Source organism: Aphis gossypii, chromosome 3, assembly GCF_020184175.1.
Source record: "Aphis gossypii isolate Hap1 chromosome 3, ASM2018417v2, whole genome shotgun sequence".
NCBI classification, from domain to species: Eukaryota; Metazoa; Arthropoda; class Insecta; order Hemiptera; family Aphididae; genus Aphis; species Aphis gossypii.
Window position 1 is genome coordinate 43189271 of NC_065532.1, and position 22861 is coordinate 43212131.

Genomic DNA, 22861 nt, shown 5'->3' on the forward strand with positions numbered 1-22861 from the left:
TCGAAATGATTCATTGAAAACCAACAAGTCAGTGATGAACTTTTTTTTGGCTTTAAATAAAATTTAAATACAGAAATAACAAAGAAAGAAGAATTTTTTTTCAAACTTTATCAAAAATATAATAAATAATCAAATAATCATTTTTTTTGGAAAGTGTTGATATATTTAATAATGTGAAGTCCAATTTATTAAACTAATATTTAAGGTTCATACTGAAAAATTTGTATGAATTTACTTTTTATTTTTTAAATTCAATACCTTATGTATAGTAGAGCGATTATCTAAATCCCCTTTAAAAAAAAAATTTGAACTGATTTAGTATAAGCAAATTAATAAGTAATTTAAAGAACAAACTATAAAGTCCTATTTAAGAAATTTATGAGGAGAATTTAAATTTAAAAATAATTACTTCTATCATTAAAATATAATTAGGGCGCTGATGAGATGTAAGTGCATACTCGTATCCAGCAAATATCACATTTGTGATAATAAATAAAAAAACTAATCATTGTTTATATTTTAGTAATTTAAATGTTTTATTTTTTTTTTTTGGGTAATCAATGTTATTTTATAAAACAAATAACGTACGATTTTCATACATATTTATACAAAATTAGTTAAAACAAATATTAAATTGTTATAAATGTATTAAAACACTTGAATATTACAAAATATTTCATAATATAATGCAATATATTATAAAAAATACGGTAAGTCTTGTTAATCCAACACATATGGGACCATATTGCTAGGTTATCTCAAAAACTATGTACAGTGGAACCTCAATAACTCAAATCGGTTGGGGGCAAAAAAAAAATTTGAGTTATCGAAAAGTCAAACTCACAGAAAATATATAAAATATAGAGGTATTGTAAAGCAGGGGATAAGGCATTCCTTTGAGTTCTCAAGGTTTCACTATATTCAAACATTTTGAACAGAAATAGAATAAAAATTAAAGTGGACAATTACACTTTTATTGAAATTTCAATAATTTTAATGGACAATTTAATTAAATTAACTATTAAAGTATCAAAATAGACGTCATAAAAAAAAAAATAGTAGTAATAAAATTAATATGTATATACAATTTTTACAATAGTAACAGATGTTATCAATACATTATTCTATGTACAATTAATATTAATAAGTTTGAAAATAATATTACTTTTTTTTTATTAAACAAATACAATAAAATGTTGAATAATAATTAGTAAAACTATTTTAATTGTAGTTTAGTTTTAGTAAATATTTCACTATTTGTTTTAATCCACGGGTGTTCAATAACATCAGTTAGTGGTAATCTAGATTTTGGAACTTTAACTAGAAGCTTTGAAATTAAATTTCTAGCGCTTTCACTCATATGAGGTTTGAAACCATACATCACAGCACGAATTTTTCTAAAAGTCTCTGCCTGTTCTGAGCTCTCAAATGGTGGTGACCCACACAAGAATTCATAGCACAGCACTCCTAAACACCAATTATCAACATATTCATTATATGTTTGAGAGTCGACCATCTCTGGTGGTAAATAATCTATAGTGCCACACATTGTGTTTCGACATTTGGATGGTGCATGGACAGACCATCCAAAATCTGCCAACTTAATAACATGATGACTAAACAATAGGAGATTTTCTGGTTTTATATCTCTATGAATAACACTTTGCGAATGACAATACCTTAAAGCATCAGCTACTTGTCGTAAATAATATGCAGCTGTTGGTTCATCAAACCGTTTACGTGGCTGCGAGTTCAACACTTTAAATAATTCACCTTCTTGGGCAAATTCTAAAATCAAATATATTTTCTTCTCGTCCCAAAAATAAGTCAGCATTTTTAGAATATTGGGGTGACTAAGATGTGTTTGAATTTCAATTTCTCGTCGTACTTGATGTTCCATATGATCTTTTACTAATTCTGATTTAAACATCATTTTTAAAGCAACCATATATTCTGTATTTTTTTCTCGAGCAAGATATACACGACCAAATTTCCCACGACCAAGAGGTGTTCCAATTTCAAAATCACTTAGTTTCCACTGATGATTTTTTGGTCGTTTAGAATAAATTTCTTTCATAGTTTTTTCTATGTGTTGGACAACTTCATTTTGAGATTCAATTTTATGGTTTACTCCAACCACAGCCATTATAATATAATTGAGGATTAACAAAAATACAAACTGAAATAATAAAAATAATCTGTTAAATCCAAGAACTAAATATTGTAAATAATAATTAAGCAGTCATATAGATTTAAGTCAAAAAATAAATTGATTACAAACAATTACTATCTATGTCATAAAATAATGTTCAACAATGATTAAAAGTAAACAGGGAAAATTTAGTAGTTTTCAGCCTATTAAACTCTTAAGATTAATTATTATATTTTAATTTTCTAGTTTTTAATTAATGAATATTCAATATTGTAATCATTGACCTGTATAATTTAGAATTTTAGATATTGGAAGCTATACAAGAATAAAAAAACCATTAAACATACAATATTATTTAGCTTATTTGGAATAATTTGTTTTATTATGTTCAACTGCATTTTAATTAGGTAGGTGTTGTCATTTTACAGAAAAAAATTATAAACATTTTAAGGTTTTCTTTCCATTGAAATTTATAGACTCAAATTTTATTGATAATTTGGTATTTGGTAAAATGTAATATTATTTTTTAATAGTATTCATAATACATACGTTTTAATGTATATTTTTAAAATACAAAAAACCATGTAATTCTCAAATATGTAATTGAATACTTAATATTGGAAAAATGCATTCATTGACCACCGATAATATGACTATTGGATAAGCAACTAGTAAAGTAGCATTGAACCAATACAGACAGTGTGTTAGATTTTTAATCAGTAATGATTTATTTCACTGATTCGAAGAGTTAATCATAGAAAAACACAAAAATCAATAACGCGAATAATAATATTTTTTTTCTGGACTAGGTAGATTCAGAAACAATTATCATACAGTTTTAAGAGGGTCTCAATCAACTACAAATGTCTACAATTGTAATTTCCTATGTCGATATAGTTTCATATCTAAATACTTATAATTTATTTTAGCGAGATCGTACCTGTGTCAAATTGTGAGATACTTTGTGTTTCTTTCTTTGAATTTTCGGATTCTTAGGTTGATTTTGTCACAACGTTCTATTCGCACGCTTGTAGCTCATTACTCAGTAAGTAGGTGGTTAAAAATTAGTGAATGATGATAGTGCTCACTGCTCAAGTAGTAACGTCTTGCACACTTGCTCTTGTGGAAAGTGGAAGTCCGAAATTGTCTCCAAATAGTCCGATTAATGAGAATTGTGATTTGTGAAACCACTATAAAGTATAAACGGACGACGGTTGAATATTTGAATAAATAATAATAATAATGAAAAAAATAAATAAATAAACGATTTAACGAAAAAGCCGTTTGACCATGATTTGAGTTTGCAGCCAATGAAATAGCTTGTCCTCCCTCCTTCGAAATACCGTGTCCTCGTTGGTCCACGACTCTGTAGATTTTAACATTTATCACTTGGTCCGTTTCCGCTTATCACCAGTTACATTCTGTTCAGGACTGTTGAATGAATTTTTTTATTTTGCAGTTTGCGCCCGGTTGTAGTTTTTACTTTTTATACGGTCAGACGCATTATCAATTAACAATTATCATATTTTATCGTGGCCCATTGTCGTTTTTACACATTACAATCATTATACTGTGCGCTTATTTTTTCCGCTCAAAAAATTGTAAATCGCAATTCGTAATACGCAATGCTCGAAATGAACGGTCGACCGATTTATACACGACTGTGAACGATGTCGAAATCGCCGCCTTAATTCTCAGACGCAACAAAATAGTTTCACATATGTGATCGGGCACCGTTTTCCGAACGTCTCGCCCTCGCGTTGCTGTATTATATATTATTTTAAAATATCGTTTGAGGAATACTAGAGATCTGAAATGAAGGCGTCGGTGTGCATTCTATTTCTTGTGCTTTGCGGCACGGGACTTATTAACGGCGATAACAAGGGAACAGTACCGTCGAGTTCCACTCAACCTACTGTGGCAGACAACGAAGTTAAAAGTAATACTACATTAGCCGCCCCCGAAGTTCCGACGGTCTCGAGTAATGAGACGATAACCAATGTGACAGAAAAATCGACAGTAGTCACGCCCGGTGAGCCAGTATTGCCAAAAAAAGGATCGGCCGAAGAAGAACGCAACAGTTCAATCGCCATTTTCTTCGTGCTCAGCGTTCTCGCCCTAGGCATACTGCTCATTCATCTCATGTTGTCCACGCATTTTCAGTATTTACCCGAAAGTGTAGTGATAGTGTTTCTCGGTGCTGTTATTGGTCTCATTATTAATCTCATGTCGGAACAGCATATTGCAAATTGGCGCAACGAGGAAGCATTTTCTCCAACAGCATTTTTCCTCGTCCTGTTACCACCGATTATATTTGAATCTGGTTACAATTTACATAAAGGAAACTTTTTTCAAAACATCGGTTCTATTCTAGTGTTTGCCATTATTGGCACCACTATATCGGCTTTAGTTATTGGTGCTGGTATCTATGTCCTTGGTCTAGCTCAGGTAGCTTACAAATTAAGTTTTGTTGAAAGCTTTGCATTTGGATCATTAATTTCAGCTGTTGACCCCGTAGCCACAGTAGCTATTTTCCATGCGTTGGATGTAGATCCTGTGTTGAATATGTTGGTATTTGGAGAAAGCATATTGAATGATGCGATTGCCATTGTATTGACTACGTCAGTATTACAGTCCAATGGACCAGCTATGAGTACTTCTGAAGCTGTATTGACTGGCATTAAGCAGTTTTGTTTGATGTTTTTTGCTTCAGCTGGTATTGGAGTAATATTTGCCTTAATCAGTGCACTGTTATTAAAATATGTAGACTTGAGGAAAACACCTTCATTAGAATTTGCTATGATGTTGGTATTCACTTATGCACCTTATGTCTTGGCTGAAGGCATTCATTTATCAGGTAAATTATTGCCTGATTTTTTATACTCACATGTTTTCACTTTTTATTTGTGTCCCTTGCCTGTATAATAAAAATAATTTTTTTTTTTTAGGAATAATGGCTATTTTATTTAACGGAATTGTTATGTCACATTACACTCATTTCAATTTATCAACAGTCACACAAATTACAATGCAACAGACAATGAGAACATTGGCATTTATAGCAGAAACGTGTGTATTTGCTTATCTTGGACTAGCATTATTCAGTTTCAGATTACACTTTGAACCAGCTTTAGTCATTTGGAGTTTAATTCTGTGTTTAATTGGACGTGCTTGCAATATATTCCCATTGGCTTATTTGTGCAATAAATTCAGAGAACATCAAATTACAAAACATATGATGTTTATTATGTGGTTTAGTGGTATGTTTCACATCAATATAAAGATCCTTTTTTTTTAGAGTAAACTTTAAATAATAGTTCAATTTCATTAAAACAATGCATATAGTTTTAGAAATTAATTTCCCTTCTTAAACATGATATGTTTTTCTCTGATAACTGTAGGTAATATCAGATATGTAGGTTACTCCCCCTATATATCACATGAGCTGTGTTGCTTTTATTTAAATCATTAGTATATTGTATATATTGTTAATTACCTAGTTTCTCTAATAATTTCACATTTAAGATGTCAGTACATGATTGGGAGTATTGAATAACAATTAAATATTACTATGGTGTTCTATTATTCCATATTAATGCATCGACCATAAGTCTTATTATTTTTTAACCTTAACAAAAAATAAAATATATTAACAATGTTTGTTAAGAGTTAGATCTTAGCTGAGTTCCTATTGCCTTGCTAAATTATCTAGTATAAAGATTTCTTAAAAATTGTACTTTAATTAGATATTGTGTATTTTTATGTATATGTAGTGTACAAATTATTATTTATATGGTTGCATAATTGATTGCTAAAATAATGAAATATAAAGTATAAAATAAAACTCATCAATAATCGTTAAATTTTAACTAATCAAGTTAATTTTTTTTTTTATAGAGATAACTGTTTAAGTTAATATTAATATTAAATTATTACTTGTTTTAGGTTTAAGAGGAGCTATTTCATATGCATTGTCATTACATTTAGAATTCAGTAATGAAACAAGACATGTGATTATCACAACTACATTGTGCATAATATTAGTCACAACTTTGTTGTTTGGTGGTTCAACAATGCCACTAATGAAGGTAATTTATCTAATTTAAAAAAAATATTCAATACCACTTAAGTGTTTTTTTCCAGATTTTACAATCATCAAAAGCTGGGAGAAGCACTCACCGTCGAAGAAAAGACAAAGCTATATCTCTTAGTAAAACAAAAGAATGGGTAATTAGAATAAACACTAATTAATCATTTAAATTTATGTGTGTTAGTAATTATTTGTACACATTTATGTTAGGGGCAAGCAATTGATTCTGAGCATTTATCAGAACTAACTGAAGAAGAATTGGAAGTTAATTTTATCCAATCAAGAATTAGTGGGTTTGCTAAAATGGACATAAAATACTTCATACCATTCTTCACTAGACGTTTTACACAAGAAGTAAATTAAAATTATACTAATTATGAATTTCTCATTATTACATGTATAGTTTAAAATAATTTTAGTTATTAAATTATAATTAAAATATTAATCTGTAAAGTATAAAATTGTTTTAAAAACTAAAAAAAAAATATTATTTTAGGAATTGAAAGATTGTAAAACACAGATGACAGATTTAACTAATCAATGGTATCAGGCAATTCGTATATCACCAACTGCATCAGATGATGATAAGACTGCGAACAATGGACAGCCCCAGACATCCAGTCGCCAATCGAGTTGACAATTACAGCAACCACCCGTTGTGAGGCAAAGTAATGGAGGGGAAAGGCAGTCGTTGATACACCGACAAAACTTCAAAATATAACGGTTTTGTTTTACAGGTAATAATTTGTTAAGTGACATTCAGAGCTTGTCCGCATCGAGTTTACCACATACAACCGGCCAACCGCAATAATTTTAACAACTTTACTATTTAATGTACTTAATGTATACAAAAAATATAAACAGAATTTATTCAAACTATTCTGATAAATGGTTCACATATCTGTAATGATTCTTGTGAATTATGACTTTCAGAAAATTTGGTGTAATTGAAATGTACTTTAACACTTGAAGTCTGAATATAAACAACAAATATAATTGCACAAATTTATACTGTTAATGTTTTATTGTAGAATTTTAAAAAAACAAGTGAGATAGTCATAATTTATGTACTTTTTTGTTTTTGTTTAAATATTTAGTTTATCTTATATTTATAATTATGTCTATATGATGAAAGTAACTGCCTTGAAAAAAAATACATAATTATATATTTTGAAAAATGCCTGTGTGTGCCATTTAATAATTATTTTTGTATAATTACATTATAATGATATATAAAATTATAAAATGAGCTTATTAAAAAGCACACAAGTATACTATTCTAATCTATTCTAATATATACTTAAACTTGCATTAATATACAAATGTATGTATATAACATACAGACCTTCCTGGGCTTTTGCTTTAATTACATGTATATTTTTTATTATTACAAATAATAAAATATAGATATTATATTCAGAGTATTTTCCCAGCTATTATTATATCATGTATGCTTGTATGCGTGATATTTATAATCTATAATACATTATTACAGTTTAGTATTCACAGATATTATTCTTATAAATTTCTTTTTCTTCTGGTTAATAGTAACAAAAGGCAAATTCCTTATTTTATTAGAAATCAAATTAAACACATTGGCAGTACTTTTATTCATGCGTTACCTTTTAATTTAAGTTTTATTTCAATATAATGTATTAATATTTCATAATATATCATATTAATATATTATTTTATTGATATATTATTCTGTTGTGATATAAAATAAATATTATCAAAAATAAAATGATTTATATTTTTTTTTTTTTTTTGTTTTGTTGGTTTATAATATATTTTGTATTTATTATGAATTTTTAAGAAGATTACAGTAAGTTGTAAAATACATGCTTGATTATTTATTTTAAGATGAATATTAATGCCATTAAAAGCTTAAATTTACTATGTAAATCATACTTGTGACATAATTATATATGTTGTCAAAATGTAGTTCGTTCTAACTTCTTATTACATTTATTGGCTCTATGGATAAACAACAATTTAATTTATACTCAGATTATTAATTTAATACAAAATAATACATTTTTCACAGCTTAATATAATATTGTGTCTATAATCATAAAAAAGAATGATTTTGGTATTGTAATTGTATTATAAATTTACTTAATTTATCTGTGATATGTGATGTGACTATAAGTTATTTTATATTAATAACAATATTAAATTTACAAGTTAATTATTCAGAAATCTTAAAATGTAATTTTTTACTATCTTTCAGACCTCTCACAATTATTAAAAAAAATATTATAAATAAACTTTTAGTTTATTTACACATTCTTAGTTATATGATAAAATGTACATAATATACCTAAATAAGATTTAATCAAACAAAATATTTTCATATAATCTGGTTTTTCCTAGACAATTTTCTATAAAATACTGAAACTTTGATGCAAGTTTGAAATTTTAAAATATAAATTTTCTCTGGAAATGTATTAATTTTATACATTATAATAATTGATACATTATTCAGTTAATGAAAATAGAATTTATCCAGCTCTAAAGACTTAAATAAACATACAAATTAAATAATGTTCTAAAATTGACATGGTTTGTAATGACTAATGAGTCTTCACTATTAATTAATGCACATTTAAACCCAATAAACAACTAAATAGTTACAGAACTATGACTAATTTGTGGATTGGTTCTAATAAGTTGTAAAATTATAGAATTTTAATGGAAATCATGTTAAAATGCCCCTATAGGTACATTAATGTATCAAAGAATATTTTTTAGATATTTCACAACTTAAAGATGATCATTTTCTAATAAAATAATTGGAACATTTATATAGTAAGAATGAGGTAGATGTGGAATTGCAGATTATTGTAATCCAATGAATGGATATAATTTATTATTGTTTAAGATTTTTGAATTATAGGTAGGTATACATACAAAAATATACTCGACTACAAAAAGTTTGAAACATGCTCTGCTATATAATTGTATGTGTCAAAAGCACTTGGTCTCTTACTTCTTAGCTGGTAACTGTAATAGATGTGTATTGAAAAATTATTATATACGTTTGGAACAGTAAGTACATCAATCTAATCAATGTTATTAAGTATATTTTATTGTATTTTTATTTTACCTACTACTTACTACGGAAAGTATAATTAATTATTGCAAAGACATTGCTTTTATTATAATAGCATTAATTCTATTCTTCATTTATATCATGGTATATTATTATTTTAAGCTTTTTGTGTCAATAATCATTTACCGTTTCACGCAATAAATAAATTTATAGTGTACATAAAAAATAGTTAAATATTTTTAAAATGTCATTGAGTATTAATTGTAAAATATAATAATAATATATTATAATATAAAAAATTCCCAAAAAAATTGTATTTAATATAAATGTTGCGCTATTTATTTTGAAACATTTTAATAACTAAAATGTAATTTATTATTTTTACAAACAAAAAATGTGAACCTGCAGTCTTGACATTTGAATGACGAAAATAAACTAGCGACTAACGTGGAAATATTCAGTAAGTACTTTAAAGTTTAAACACACGATAATACACATAAATTCGATTAGTATATTATTATATTACACGATCAAATATAATAATTATTATCTATTGTATATTTTATCAAATCGAACCGGAATATACGGCCCAAAGTATAAATATGAGTTTTGAATGTAAAATCCATAAGTTGCAATTTTTTTCGATTTTTATTTATAAAATTATTTCCATTATATATAATACAGATACTACGAGTATAAACCTATTCATTATTGTTCTTTGTTCGTATAAACATTTTTAATTGTACTATTTATGTAAAGAATATATTATAATAATTGTGGTTTGATATGGTAAAATAAATCTTAAATTATAATGGCATATAATAATATGCTTTATATCTAGAAGGATATATTTTAAACATGAATAAGTAAAAATACGTTTAAGGACTCATTTATTTATATTCTCAGCAAATCTGAGTTAGGTATACAAATTATAAATAATATAAATTACCTGTTGGCTTTTTCTGGTGTCTTCTAATTTCGACAAAACTAAATTTGTCAACTTCCAATCTACCAATAACTAATAAGTGACTATCAATATTAAAATTAAAATATAATATAATATATTCTTATATGTATAATTAAATATATTATTATTTAAGACATTTGTTATCACTAATAAGAAAAAAAATAGAGGTTAAACTAACTAACTACCTATAGATATATAAAAAATATATATAATTTTGTGTGCATTTATATTAGGTATTCAGTTTTGTCCCTAATTTCATTAATTCTATGAATATTATTCACCACTAATAAATTGTGGTATTTTTTTTTTAGATTTAATTATTAACCATTCCATTAAGGTCTATTTACACATAACCGTTCCGTGTCCGTGCCGTATCCGTACCGTCCGTTTAGTTTCAGTACTTTGGATTTACACAATACCGTTCCGTGTCCGATCCGCATCCGTTGTTCGTGCCCGTTCAGTGCTGTTAGAACCTATCTACTGACGTGAGTTTTACATACCGTGTTTCACTGTTGCTTTGGGTACTCGAAAAAAATTATAGTATGACTGAAAGTGCAGAATCGCTAGAAGATCTAGCTGTACTTGCCTTGCTGCTGGATGAAGAAAAGAAAAAGAACAACAAACAAAAAAGGATTTGGGTTCATGATTTATGGAAAAAAAGAAAAATTGAAGGCGAATTTGCTACTTTGTATAGAGAGTTAGTAGATCACGAAACAAAATTTTTTGAATATTTTCGAATGTCACAGTACTGTTTTAATTTATTATTAAGTAAAATTGAATATGATATAAGCACTTAACTAAGTAATTATTGAACTATAATAGTTGTAATACATAATAAAAATGGCAGAAATTAACTAAACTAAAATTACCATTGTTATATAATACTATTTTAATTTATATTTTCTATTTGAAGAAAAATATTACTACATAACTTAACATTATCGGTGTTAACATCATTGTCATATCAATTATCGTTAATATTATTGTCACTTGTCGGTGAATTGGGAATATTGTTAAAATGGAATAAAACCAATTTATTGACAAATTGAGACGTTGGTGAAGTGGGTAAGAACCCTTTTAATTTTAAAAGTTCATTTGGGTGGATTTGTTGAACTTATAAAAAATGTGATGCTCTTAGCTACAAATAGAAATTATGTATTTGAACAAATATTTTTAATACGATGTATTGTGATATGGCCAAATTTTATGTCATAATAGTTTAATTATTTATTGCTGTTTTGATTTTAATATAAGTCTACTATTACTTAGGCGGATTTACCTAGTAGCCAGTATAAGTACTTACTCAGGGTGGTGATAAACTCCGTTTTTTTAAGAATTGTAAACTTTCCCTTGTCAAAATTATAGGATTGACTATTTTTTAATGAAACTTAAATGTAAGTATATTAGATTTGTTTTATGATTTTTATTAAACTAAATTAGTAGTACAAATGCCGAGAGAGTTAACATGTTTCCATCAGGTAGTATTATAGTAGACTCGGGAGGTTACTCACTGGCCACTGCAGATGTATTTCTTATACATTACATTAGATATTATAATAATTAAATTGAAATATTGATAAGTACTTTGTAATACTATTGTAAGGTATGCAAGCTCGGATACAGTGGGTGGGAAGCTCACTAAACATTTTTAAAAACAACGATCTTGATTTTTAATACTTTATTTAAATTTTACCTTTTAACGAGTATTTAACCTGTATTATTTTTATACTTAAATTTATGGCTTTTACATAATTGAACACAACTTTTTTTACAACACGATTGACCAACATTTTTAGTTTATCAAAAAATATACAAATACAAAAGATAACTTACACGATTAAACATAAAGAATTGTGGTGTTTTTGATTACAATTTTGAACTATATTATAAAAAAAAATATTAATTTAAATAATTACGATAATACAAAATATACTGTACGAATTCAAAAATTATACGATTTTATGTTTGTATGTAACGTATGTTTGATATGTTAATTTACCTGTTTAATAATAATAAAAATTATAAAATATTTAATCACTTGTTACTGCAATTATTGTGAAATTAAAATTGTTGATAGTAATAAATAATAACAATTAAAGACTAGATTTTGCATAAAATGCATGTTGCTATTTTCAACATCATATACATGCAGTCAATGAGTGGACACAAATCATTATTCTTGATTGATTAAATATTAATGTACATATTTTTACATATTTGAACAAAAATCCGTACAAATATACACATAACGATCCAAAATGTTGTTGAGAAAAAAAACGGACGCTAAAATAGGTTAGTACATTACTTTTCCAGTTAACATACTGCATTAAATTATTCATACTTTTTTCCTATTTATATCAGTATATATCACCAATGTATCTACTATTTAGTTTTAATAAAATATTTTTACAATATATCAATGATTGAAAATTAAATTACAATTTAACAAATTATATTTTTCACATTTTTGTATTGGATATTTATTATATTATACATCTAACTTTTTGTTTATGAAAATTTTAATAAAATTAATAAATAATTATGACTGCAAAATTAAATATAAAATATTATAAAAATTTAAATTGTATTTTGCATGTTTTGCATATGTTGACTTTTTTTAGTGCCTGTTTGCATGCATATTTTAAAATTTAAAATTCATATAAATCCGGTCTTTAAATTGATATATCTTCAACCTTGGTGTCTGTTTTGAATTTGACTTAATTATAATAGTAGGTAAAGATTCGGTATTTTTAAATTTTGAGTATTAGTTTCAAGCTTTCACTCGTTTGTTAAATTATATTTTAACATATGATATAACATTGTCAATAAAACTGGGCTCATTTTATGATTTGTGGCTCGTAAAGTTTGGTTTCATAATAATAGGTGAAAATAAGGCATCATTCATGTGGCAACGTTACATAAAATATTCTAAACTGCAATAGTGTTTTAGACAAATTTTTGAGACTACCCAAAAATTAATTTCTATATTAGTACCCAGAAGTAGGTATGCATCCATATAATATGTGTGTATATATTATTATATTATATTATATTATATCCGATACACCTATGATAGTATGATATATCGGTAATTAATGATATTACCATTGATAATAACCATTTAAAATCAATATATACTTCATAATATTGTTATCATTAAACTTAGAGTAAAGGGTAAACGCATTGAATATAATTTTTTACAATAAAGCATTTTTAAAGTAAATCAAGTACCTTAGAAAATGCTTATAGGTATAAGTATTTCTAAAAGCATTAGGTAATTTTCATGAAAAATAAAACAAATTTATAATAACTAATACTTTATTAAAAGTACGTCATAATATTATACTTGTAAAAAGGAGTTTTCCTTAAATACACATAAAACTAGATAAATAAAAATAGTAAATCAGGACGGGTAGGTAACAATCGATTTTATTCATTCAATCGAAGAGTTTTTCATTTTTCTTTTCTAGTCAGCCGGTTTTGTAAGTTAATTTTCAGTTTTGTTTAATCTGTAACAATTACAACAACATTTATTTTATAAATTATATAGTGATGATATATATTACCTATATCGTATACAACTAATAGAGTTAATTAAGTAATATTCAACGTATATTGATTGTATTGACCTAACTTAACCTAACGAATTAACGATGGTTAGTTACTGTTTGTTGAAAAAAAATAATTATTATTAAAAATGGTTGGGATTTTAAAGCATTTATGTATTATTTATAGGATGGCAGGATGCTTATAAAATACTAGATTTAGGTTAAAATTTGTTTCATGATAAACAAAGAATTATCAGAATAATTTAAAATTGTATTTTGCAATTTTTTTGATTATTGTGATATTTGTATACTTTTTAATACATACCTATTAATATAAAATAATAAATACATAGATCAACGAAAAATTGTATTCAAAAAATCAAATAGATTAAATACCATCATTTTTAGATTCTGAGCGGAGCGAGTACCTAATGTTTTTTGAATTTATAATAATGATGTGCGATTTAGGTTTTGAACGATCTGTTCTGATGAATATATATTGGTTTTACAATGATAAGTGTTTTTTTTTTATGGGACTGTAATCACCTTCTATAGGTACCAGTAAAAATAACGATTCAATTTTTAACCTTAAGTTTGGTTTTTAGTAACAAATTGGATTTTTCCCAATTCTTGAGAAAAACAAGTATATAGGTAACCATTTTACTGTGTTGTAGGTATCGAATGCACCTCGTCATTGAATACATTCATGTACCTAATCGATGTATTAAATTTATGTTCAATAATTATAATTTATAAATCATTGCTTTCGTAAAACGATTCTGAACGGAGATGTACTGTCAGCCTGATAGAAATAATGAAGGCTTAATTACTATGAATAACTATATTTAATACATTGCCATCACAATAATTTATTTTACCTTTAGGTACCTAGTAATCTATAGGTTGATTTAAGTATTGCAGAAAATATTAGGTAAAGGTAGGTACATTTATTTTTAATAGGTGTTATAATTATCATATTAAATAATATAATATTGATATGGTATAGGTACTTATAATATTATAATGGAATATAGAATATTGTTATTATATGTTGACTTTGAGTCAGTAGTCAGTACCGACTAATCTAAATATTTAAAAAATAGCATTGTGTAAAATACACTTTGTTTTTGTAATGAATATGTATGCGTTAAACTTGAATTCAAGGATAAACCACTGTATAAGATGAAAATCGACTGAGCTAAAGCTTAATACATTGCAAAATTATAAAAATAATGGAAATAGGTATGTTAATTTATTTATGAAACACTGGTTTTTGTTAAAATAAATTTATTTATTTTTGTTTTGATTCCAAAACTGACTAACCGAATACTGAAAATGTTCAACAATTATTTAAAATAGCGTTTTTAGTATGGTGTAATTTAAAAAATATTTTTGTTCCATTAAAGCTATTATTGATAAACATTTAAAATGTTTACATCATTTTATTATTATTTTAGATTGTTACCGATAAAAGAGGAGTACTCACAGGGGGGTCATGGAGTTTGAACGAAATGATGAAAGGTTTCATTGGTTTAACTTCGAAGGTGGTTTCCGATGGCATTATAGAGGTTAAAAGTAAACATTTTCCAACAGTTTTTAAAAAAATCGAGAAAAACAAATAAAAGTGACGAAAAAACGGGAATTTTAACTCAAAAATAGTTTTCAACTAAATCGATTTTTTTAAATGGTTGTACCTCAAAAATTAATCAATGTAAATACTTGAAATTTTCACCAAATCTTTATATTAGTGTCACCTATATACAGTAAAATTTTCAAAATATTTTAAATTTTTTTGAGCTATTTAAAGACTATTAATTTTTAAAATGTCGATAAAAAAATTAAATCATTGATCACAATTTTTATATTTTACGAAATATATCAAAATCGTGAACATTTGCAAGTAATTTTGTAGTTGAAAAATCATAAAATTGTTTGTGTTCATTTCTAAGGTTAAAAAATTCAACACTAAGTATTCTATAAGTTTTCCTTCAAATAGCTATAGAGAAAACTCGAAACATCATTATAGGAAAAATTTTATGATTTTTTGAATTTTAAAATTTTACGAAATTACGTTACGATAACGATTATCCTCAAACGATTTTAAATATTTGTTATTATTCAAAAAGTATAAGTCGTCGACACTTGAAAAGTTGAAAATCTTAACAGTTACTTAGATTGGCATTTACTTTACATGATTTAATTTTCAAAATATTTCGCTTATTTTTATGCTATTTATATTATAGGCATTTACAGTTGTTATAATTAATATTTAATTACACGAACTATTATGATAACGGGGTGTGTGGGGGGGCAGAACCCCTCTTCTTTGTATTTTAGTAAATTTTCAGAGCCCCCCCCCCCAATTGAAAATTCTTGAAAACGCCACTGATAAATACATATATTTTCTTATTGTTAATAATAGGTTTTAATAGTTTTTCTTTTTATCATTATTAGTTTTTAAATCAGTTAAAAAATACCAAATATCATGTATAAAAATTCACAATTTTATGTTACACCCTGTATAAAATATACATATATATTTGTTTGAAATATTTATTTGAACATGGGCTTTTTTAATGCTAATTTTTTGATAAAGTACCTATTTTATTTCAGATTATGAAATTTTTTATCATTAAAAAAAATGTAGAAACCTTAAAATAAGCAAAAATTTGTTCAAACTTACCGTAAAATTATATTTCCCATACCTACATGTTAACAGAATAATGAACGGAGATTACTGAATGCCAAATGATTCACGTTAAAAAAATCACACAATCCAAAAATGACGCACAGAGACAATCATTAAATTGTGCATAGGACGTATTATTTTTGCATTGCCTACATTCTTTTTCAAGTTTTACTAATTAACGATACAAAAAATTTTATATTTTTTCAATAACAAGATCTCAAAATGAAGATGAAAGATTTGGTCTCTAAATATAGCGTATACGATATGATGTATATGCCTATACAAACTATTTAATACGGACTATGACAGTGGAAGAATGTGTAAACGGGGTTTATATTAGCTTATTATAATTTTTTCATTACCTTATTTTGTTTAGTTTGCATAACTTCGTCTTCGTCGTCGTCATCGTACGCTTCTATTCCTGCAGGGAAACAACTACTGGACAAAGCTAACAAAGTCTCCATGAGCGCGCTGAAAATTACTTTCACGTCCAGAATTTTCATACCCAATCCAAGGAATCTGTCGACAAACTGTGTAACTGAATCGACTTTGGTCGTCATTCTGTATAATATGGTTATTCCTTCGTCAGCGTCAACAACGTAAAATTTTTCGGTTTACCCGTTGTGTAACGATACGGGTTCGACGCAAAAAAAACGTCAGGAAAATCCAAATAATACGATAATGACTATATTACCAAATACAATATAGCAATTACACCTGCAATATTGTACTATATTATAAAATATAAATCGTTCAGACACCTTCGTCTTGGTACAGTATCACACGATCGACGACGACTAACTACAGAGCACTGAGTGACGTGAGATCACGGACATCAAGCGTTTAATACATAATATAAATGCTATATTGAATTAAAATCTCGAAGAGACCGGTCCGGTTTGGTTAGGTCGGTTTTAAATGATATCCTCAACACATGAGCGCGATTTCTTCCGCGTTTTCGTACACGTTTAAATAATTTAATATATATTATATATATTATATATATATATATCAGATGTCTAGATATTTAACCATACCAGTTGTACGAGCAAAACGTATAGCCACGTAGGTACTTACAGCTTACGTGCGTGTGTATGTTAACCTTGAAATTGTGTACATATATATACACACGTATATGATAAAATATAAAATAATACTATAGGTATACTTATTATATAATAAAACACATTCAATATTCATTGGATTTGACATTGGTTTTGATTTTTCGAATTAAAGAATATATTTAATACATGAACGAAACATTATATTATTTTTGATCATACATTGCAAATCATATCTGTATTCTGTAATGATCACTAATCACGAACGGTCAATTTTTTATTTGCCAGTGTTTTTTTATTATTATGCATACACGTGCACGATAAAATTTAAAATTTTTAGAGATAGGGGTTGAGAAATTTACGTTAAGTAAATTTGTTATGAGAACTCATCTCAACACTCCTTTTTAGTGCTGTATATATCTAGACTTATTTTTATTTGGGCCATTATTTTTTTCTACAGTTTTTTCAATACTAGAATAATATCTACATGAATATATAGGTACATGTATTATAATATCGAGCTTATAGTTCGTATCTTATTAGATTCAATTCTTTATTAAATATTATCATCAATATTTTGCATTTATAGATTATGATTTGTGGTATTACGAATGACTAAAAAATGAATCAAAAAAAATTTTACAAATACAAATTCTAAATTATTTATTATAAATTTACAACTGCAGTATATTAATGTGTATTAATAATATAGCTAATTTATAAGACATTTTAGTATAATACGGTACTACCAAAAAAAAAAAAAAAAAAGATTTCTGGAACAGAGAGGTAGTGCAACTTCTCTAAATTATTATTATTTAATACAATAAAATGTTTATATTTTAACCTTTTTATTTTATTTTTAACAAAAATGTACAATAAACATAAGTACCTATACATAAATATAAAATTAGGTAAATATAAATATAAACATACCTATATATTAAATAATACTTATTAGTTTTGTTGGAGTTAATTGACTGTTTTCACATTATACCTTATTACGATAATACGATACTTAAATTTTAAAGCAAGATATGAACCGTTTTATTCGATTAAGGATGACAAGTTTTTTTTTAAATATAAATGGTAAGTATTAGTTATTTATATTCATGTAAATGGTCATTAAAATTTACTAATCGGCCGTATTTATATTATGCTACGTATATTTCAAATTCTGATCGAAAGAGGAATGTTTCAATCTTTTAATTAATAATACATGTTGACGCGAATTGCGATGACTTCAGTCTTCAGTCATTGTCTGTCAAAATTGGTGTTGTGTGAGAAGTGAGGATAAAATACAGACATCTGACATCAAATGCAAAATTGGTTGTGTAATAAATATAATATTTGATATTATTAGATCGAATTACTAATTTTATACTGTCACTCATAATTTTAGTTTTTATAGTTAGTCGTTTTTTTCGCGGACCTGGTTAGTCGTAGGACGTCACCAAGGCTAGTCGTGGCCTTTGCCACCGGTTCACAACCGGCTCGGTCACCTCCTCCCCCACATCACCAACAAACGGGTAAAGTGGGTGAGTCAAACGAGTCACTCTGTGTGACTGTGACCCTAAGTGGTGGTCGCGGATAGTAAACAACGACCGTGGCCGTATATATCATTTGCGCATCAGCGCTAATTATTGTTTACGCATTACCCATTTTAGCTGCACCAAAATATCATACGACATACATCAATATGCTGAACAATAGAATTGTATAAAAAATAGTTTTTGATTGAAGATTTAATGATTTTTATAAATCATATGTAATAAATAAATCCAAATAATTAAAATAAATTGAATTGTAGTCATAATTGTTTAAATATATATATTTTTGGCACATTACAGTCATAATTAAAATACAATTAATATAGGTACTATTCTACACTTATAATAAAAATAAATTGTATACTTACATTATAATATGAATGAAATGCCTTAGGTCCATTAGTAGTTTTGGGTAAATCTGATAGATTTTCTACCCACATCTCTGGTAGGAATAAATAATTTTCTTGAATATAATCTTTAAAATCATATTATAAATCATAATATATCAAATTATATATATTAAAACAGAAATATCTATTCAATATTTAAAAAGTTGTTGTGTGAATTTGAAGATCAAAGATAGAAAACAAATAGTACTTTTGGATATACACATTTTTTTAGTCCTATTGATAAATAATATATAAGTATAACTCAAAAATCGAACGATGCTAAACTGTCCAACAAAAAAGGTGAAAATTAACAATAGCAATGCGCAAATGACAACCGGCGATAGAAAACTCGAATCTTCATTTAGAGTATATGAATTTTAAATAACGATAGATATATAATGATTTATCCTCAAACGATATTTAATATTTTTTTATATATCTTTAATATAATTGGTATGTCAAATTTTTAAAAATCACATGATGGCAAAACTTGATGTGCCAATGTTTACCTATATTATATTACTATTGAATAATTATAATGTTTTACATTGTAGTTTGTAGGTACTAATATTTATGTTTATTACTCAAATATTATTTAAAAGATCGTCATTTTCAAATCCAGATTGGATCTTCAGTATCAAATATTGAGAAAATGTTCGCTGTAGGGTGGAATCCTTTCCCCATTTATTTTTAATATCTATACCTCAGACCAGCTTACCTGCCAAAATACTGTTGTAGGCGATTACATGGATGACAATTCCATCATAATGTCAATTGACAATACCTTCTTAACCTTCTTACTACCTTTTAAAATCCCCAAACTCATTTTAACTTAATGTTTGAATGGTACACAAAATGGCGTATTAAGCCTAATCCAAATAAATTTGTACTTACATACAACATGTATTTTATGCTACTCCATTTGCCCTAATCTTTACCTACATAACATATGTATTCCCACATCTGACACTGCTAGATACCTTGGACTTAACTTGGATAAAGCCACTCACTTGAAATAGCCTATTCGTATCAAGAAATAACTTGCCTTGACGCACGTCTTTGTATACTACGAACATTACTTTCAAACAATAAACACTCCAGATAAAAAGTTCTTATGTATGAACATTTATTTAAACTATTAAGGACATATGATTTTCAATTATGTGGTATTACAAAAAGGTCGAACACCAAAAAATCTAATAATTCCAAAATATTTCCCTTAAGAAGATAAAGAATGCCCTATACTGTATCTAATTATACTCTATAATCTATATAATAATAATGACCTTTTAATGAAAACTGTGACAGAAGAAGATACACGCTACTTCTATAAAAGCTTTCATACTCGTCTCCAAAGACATCAAAATCTACTCATAAAAAACTTGTCCACCAATTCATACGGCTATACCTTACCAGTTACCTATTAGCTCCAGGCGTCACCTAAAAAAGTACCGTGGCTTGTAAGGGAACTAATTAATATAAAAAGGAAAAATTATATATATTATACATAATTTATGAATTTAGTTAGATAATCAAACAACTCAAGTGTCACTAATGAGTAATGGGTTGCTTCTTATTCGAAATATTCAATACTTTTTGGTTCTGTAATCTTATACTCTGATTAGAGATTGTGATAAATAGTACAGATTGTGTATATATTAATTAAAATAATAATAATAAAATAAATATATTATGTATTTTTTACATAACTTGCAATACATACGATTAATAGTAGAAAAATGTTTTTGATTTTCAACATTGAGTGTATTTTCTTATAAAAAATTTAATCTATTTTGTACTTTTAAGTGGTCAAAGTTAAAATTTTTTAGTATTTTTCACAAATGCCTGGAAACAGAAATAAAAAATTTAGGAAAAACGGAAATTCATAAGGAAAAAACCTACTAGACATTTTTACTAAATTTTTATGTTTAGCAATTTATACTATACATGATATAATTTTCAAAAATTTATAAATTTAGTTAAACTACTTAGAGACATTCGTAATTTCATTTTTTTTTTTTTTTTTTTTTTTTAGAATTTTATTTATTCATAAAAAAATGTCATTAGGTTTGTAGAATATTTAATACATACGGTTTTTTATAAGTAGAACTTCGATTTTATAGCAAATGCTACTAAGGAGGTGTTTTATATTCTATTACCCATTTACACTAAAGAAAAATAATTTTTATATATTAATATGTTTTGAATCATTCTGATTTCAATGAAGTTAATTTTATTTTGACTTAATATAATATGACAGATGATCAAAGTTTTTTCCCACTTTTTTTCTATTTGACCTGTTTATGCCCCGAATCGGAAATTACCACTGATATACCTACAATAAAAATAATTTAAAATTATAAATATTTACAAAACTGTTAGAAAAATCAAATTTAATTAGATAAATTATAATTTAAAACGTATCCTCAAATTATTGTGTTTACCTTATTACCACAAAAGTACGATGATTCTTAGGATATAGTAATTCCACTTGGTATAAGTTGATACCAACTTTTGTATATACCCAATCGGCAACCAATTTACCAAATATTTACTTAATTTTATTATCACAGTAAGCCAGTAAGGTCAATAAGATCAATGATAATTAATAATTAATGTTTTATAAAAATTAAAAAGTATTATTACTAATTATCTATGAATTAGGTCTCAATACTTCATATTATTCATATTCCTATAATTTATGTTGAACACCAAATAATTTAAAATTGTGATTTGTATACAACCAAAAATAAAATATGTTATGACACATTTTAACTATTTAATAGGAACCCCTTAACGATTATAAAAATAAGTCATTAAATACAATTATTTAACAAGACTAAAATTTAAATAATGCATCGAACAATTTATTAAAAATCATTTATATTGTATTTGGAAAACAACATTTTTTCATTTAGCAAACTATAATAATATAATAATCAATTTGTATGCAATATAATAATAAGTGTCTATTATCAATTAAACTTAATCTCTAATAAGTGAATTATAAGTCACATAACATAACAAACATATATTATAATAAATTATAATAGCATTCATATACATATTACAAATACATACTTCTTTGAATTATTAATTTTGACAAATATTATATCCATAAATTATTAAATAAACACAATTAAAACCGAATAGGCATAAGTTAATCATTGTATTTTTGAGAAGTTAAATTTTTAGTAAGACATTAAAAATAACAATTTTCTTTGGATGAAATATAGTTTCTCTTTTATCTAATTTAACATTTAAAATTTTATATAATTTGAAAATTGAAGAGCAGGTATTTACTAAACTTATAAATTAATAAGTCTTACGGTTGAATATTTTATTTGAGATACATGCAAAGGC

The 22861-nt window shown here is 26.1% G+C and overlaps 2 protein-coding genes and 1 long non-coding RNA gene across 3 annotated transcripts; 1 reads left to right on the forward strand and 2 right to left on the reverse strand.

Annotated features, from left to right (window-relative positions):
- Nucleotides 1-517: 517 nt before the first annotated feature.
- On the reverse strand, nt 518-3462 carry LOC114128850 (aurora kinase C-like). Its single transcript, XM_027993440.2, has 2 exons — nt 3093-3462; nt 518-2179 (listed from the first exon to the last, which is right to left on the reverse strand). The coding sequence occupies exon 2, from the start codon at nt 2144-2146 to the stop codon at nt 1217-1219; it is 930 nt and encodes a 309-aa protein (XP_027849241.1). The 5' UTR covers nt 2147-2179; nt 3093-3462; the 3' UTR covers nt 518-1216.
- Nucleotides 3463-3603: 141 nt separating this feature from the next.
- LOC114128849 (sodium/hydrogen exchanger 8) lies at nt 3604-7354 on the forward strand. The gene is made up of 7 exons (XM_027993439.2): nt 3604-5009; nt 5101-5412; nt 6098-6240; nt 6296-6379; nt 6453-6596; nt 6739-6910; nt 6980-7354. The coding sequence occupies exons 1-6, from the start codon at nt 3968-3970 to the stop codon at nt 6877-6879; spliced, it is 1866 nt and encodes a 621-aa protein (XP_027849240.2). The 5' UTR covers nt 3604-3967; the 3' UTR covers nt 6880-6910; nt 6980-7354.
- A 6210-nt stretch (nt 7355-13564) lies between these two features.
- LOC114128862 (uncharacterized) lies at nt 13565-17592 on the reverse strand. Its single transcript, XR_003592788.2, has 2 exons — nt 16864-17592; nt 13565-13773 (listed from the first exon to the last, which is right to left on the reverse strand). It is a non-coding gene; the product is annotated as an uncharacterized LOC114128862 (long non-coding RNA).
- Nucleotides 17593-22861: the final 5269 nt, after the last annotated feature.

What these genes read in the sequence shown, in the direction of transcription:
- LOC114128850 (XM_027993440.2), bottom strand. Translation starts at nt 2,146, where the DNA reads ATGGCTGTGGTTGGAGTAAACCATAAAATTGAATCTCAAAATGAAGTT.
- LOC114128849 (XM_027993439.2), top strand. Translation starts at nt 3,968, where the DNA reads ATGAAGGCGTCGGTGTGCATTCTATTTCTTGTGCTTTGCGGCACGGGA. An exon ending in GTTTATTATGTGGTTTAGTG is followed by an intron (nt 5,413 to 6,097) that starts GTATGTTTCACA and finishes TACTTGTTTTAG; the next exon opens with GTTTAAGAGGAGCTATTTCA. An exon ending in TTAGTAAAACAAAAGAATGG is followed by an intron (nt 6,380 to 6,452) that starts GTAATTAGAATA and finishes CATTTATGTTAG; the next exon opens with GGGCAAGCAATTGATTCTGA.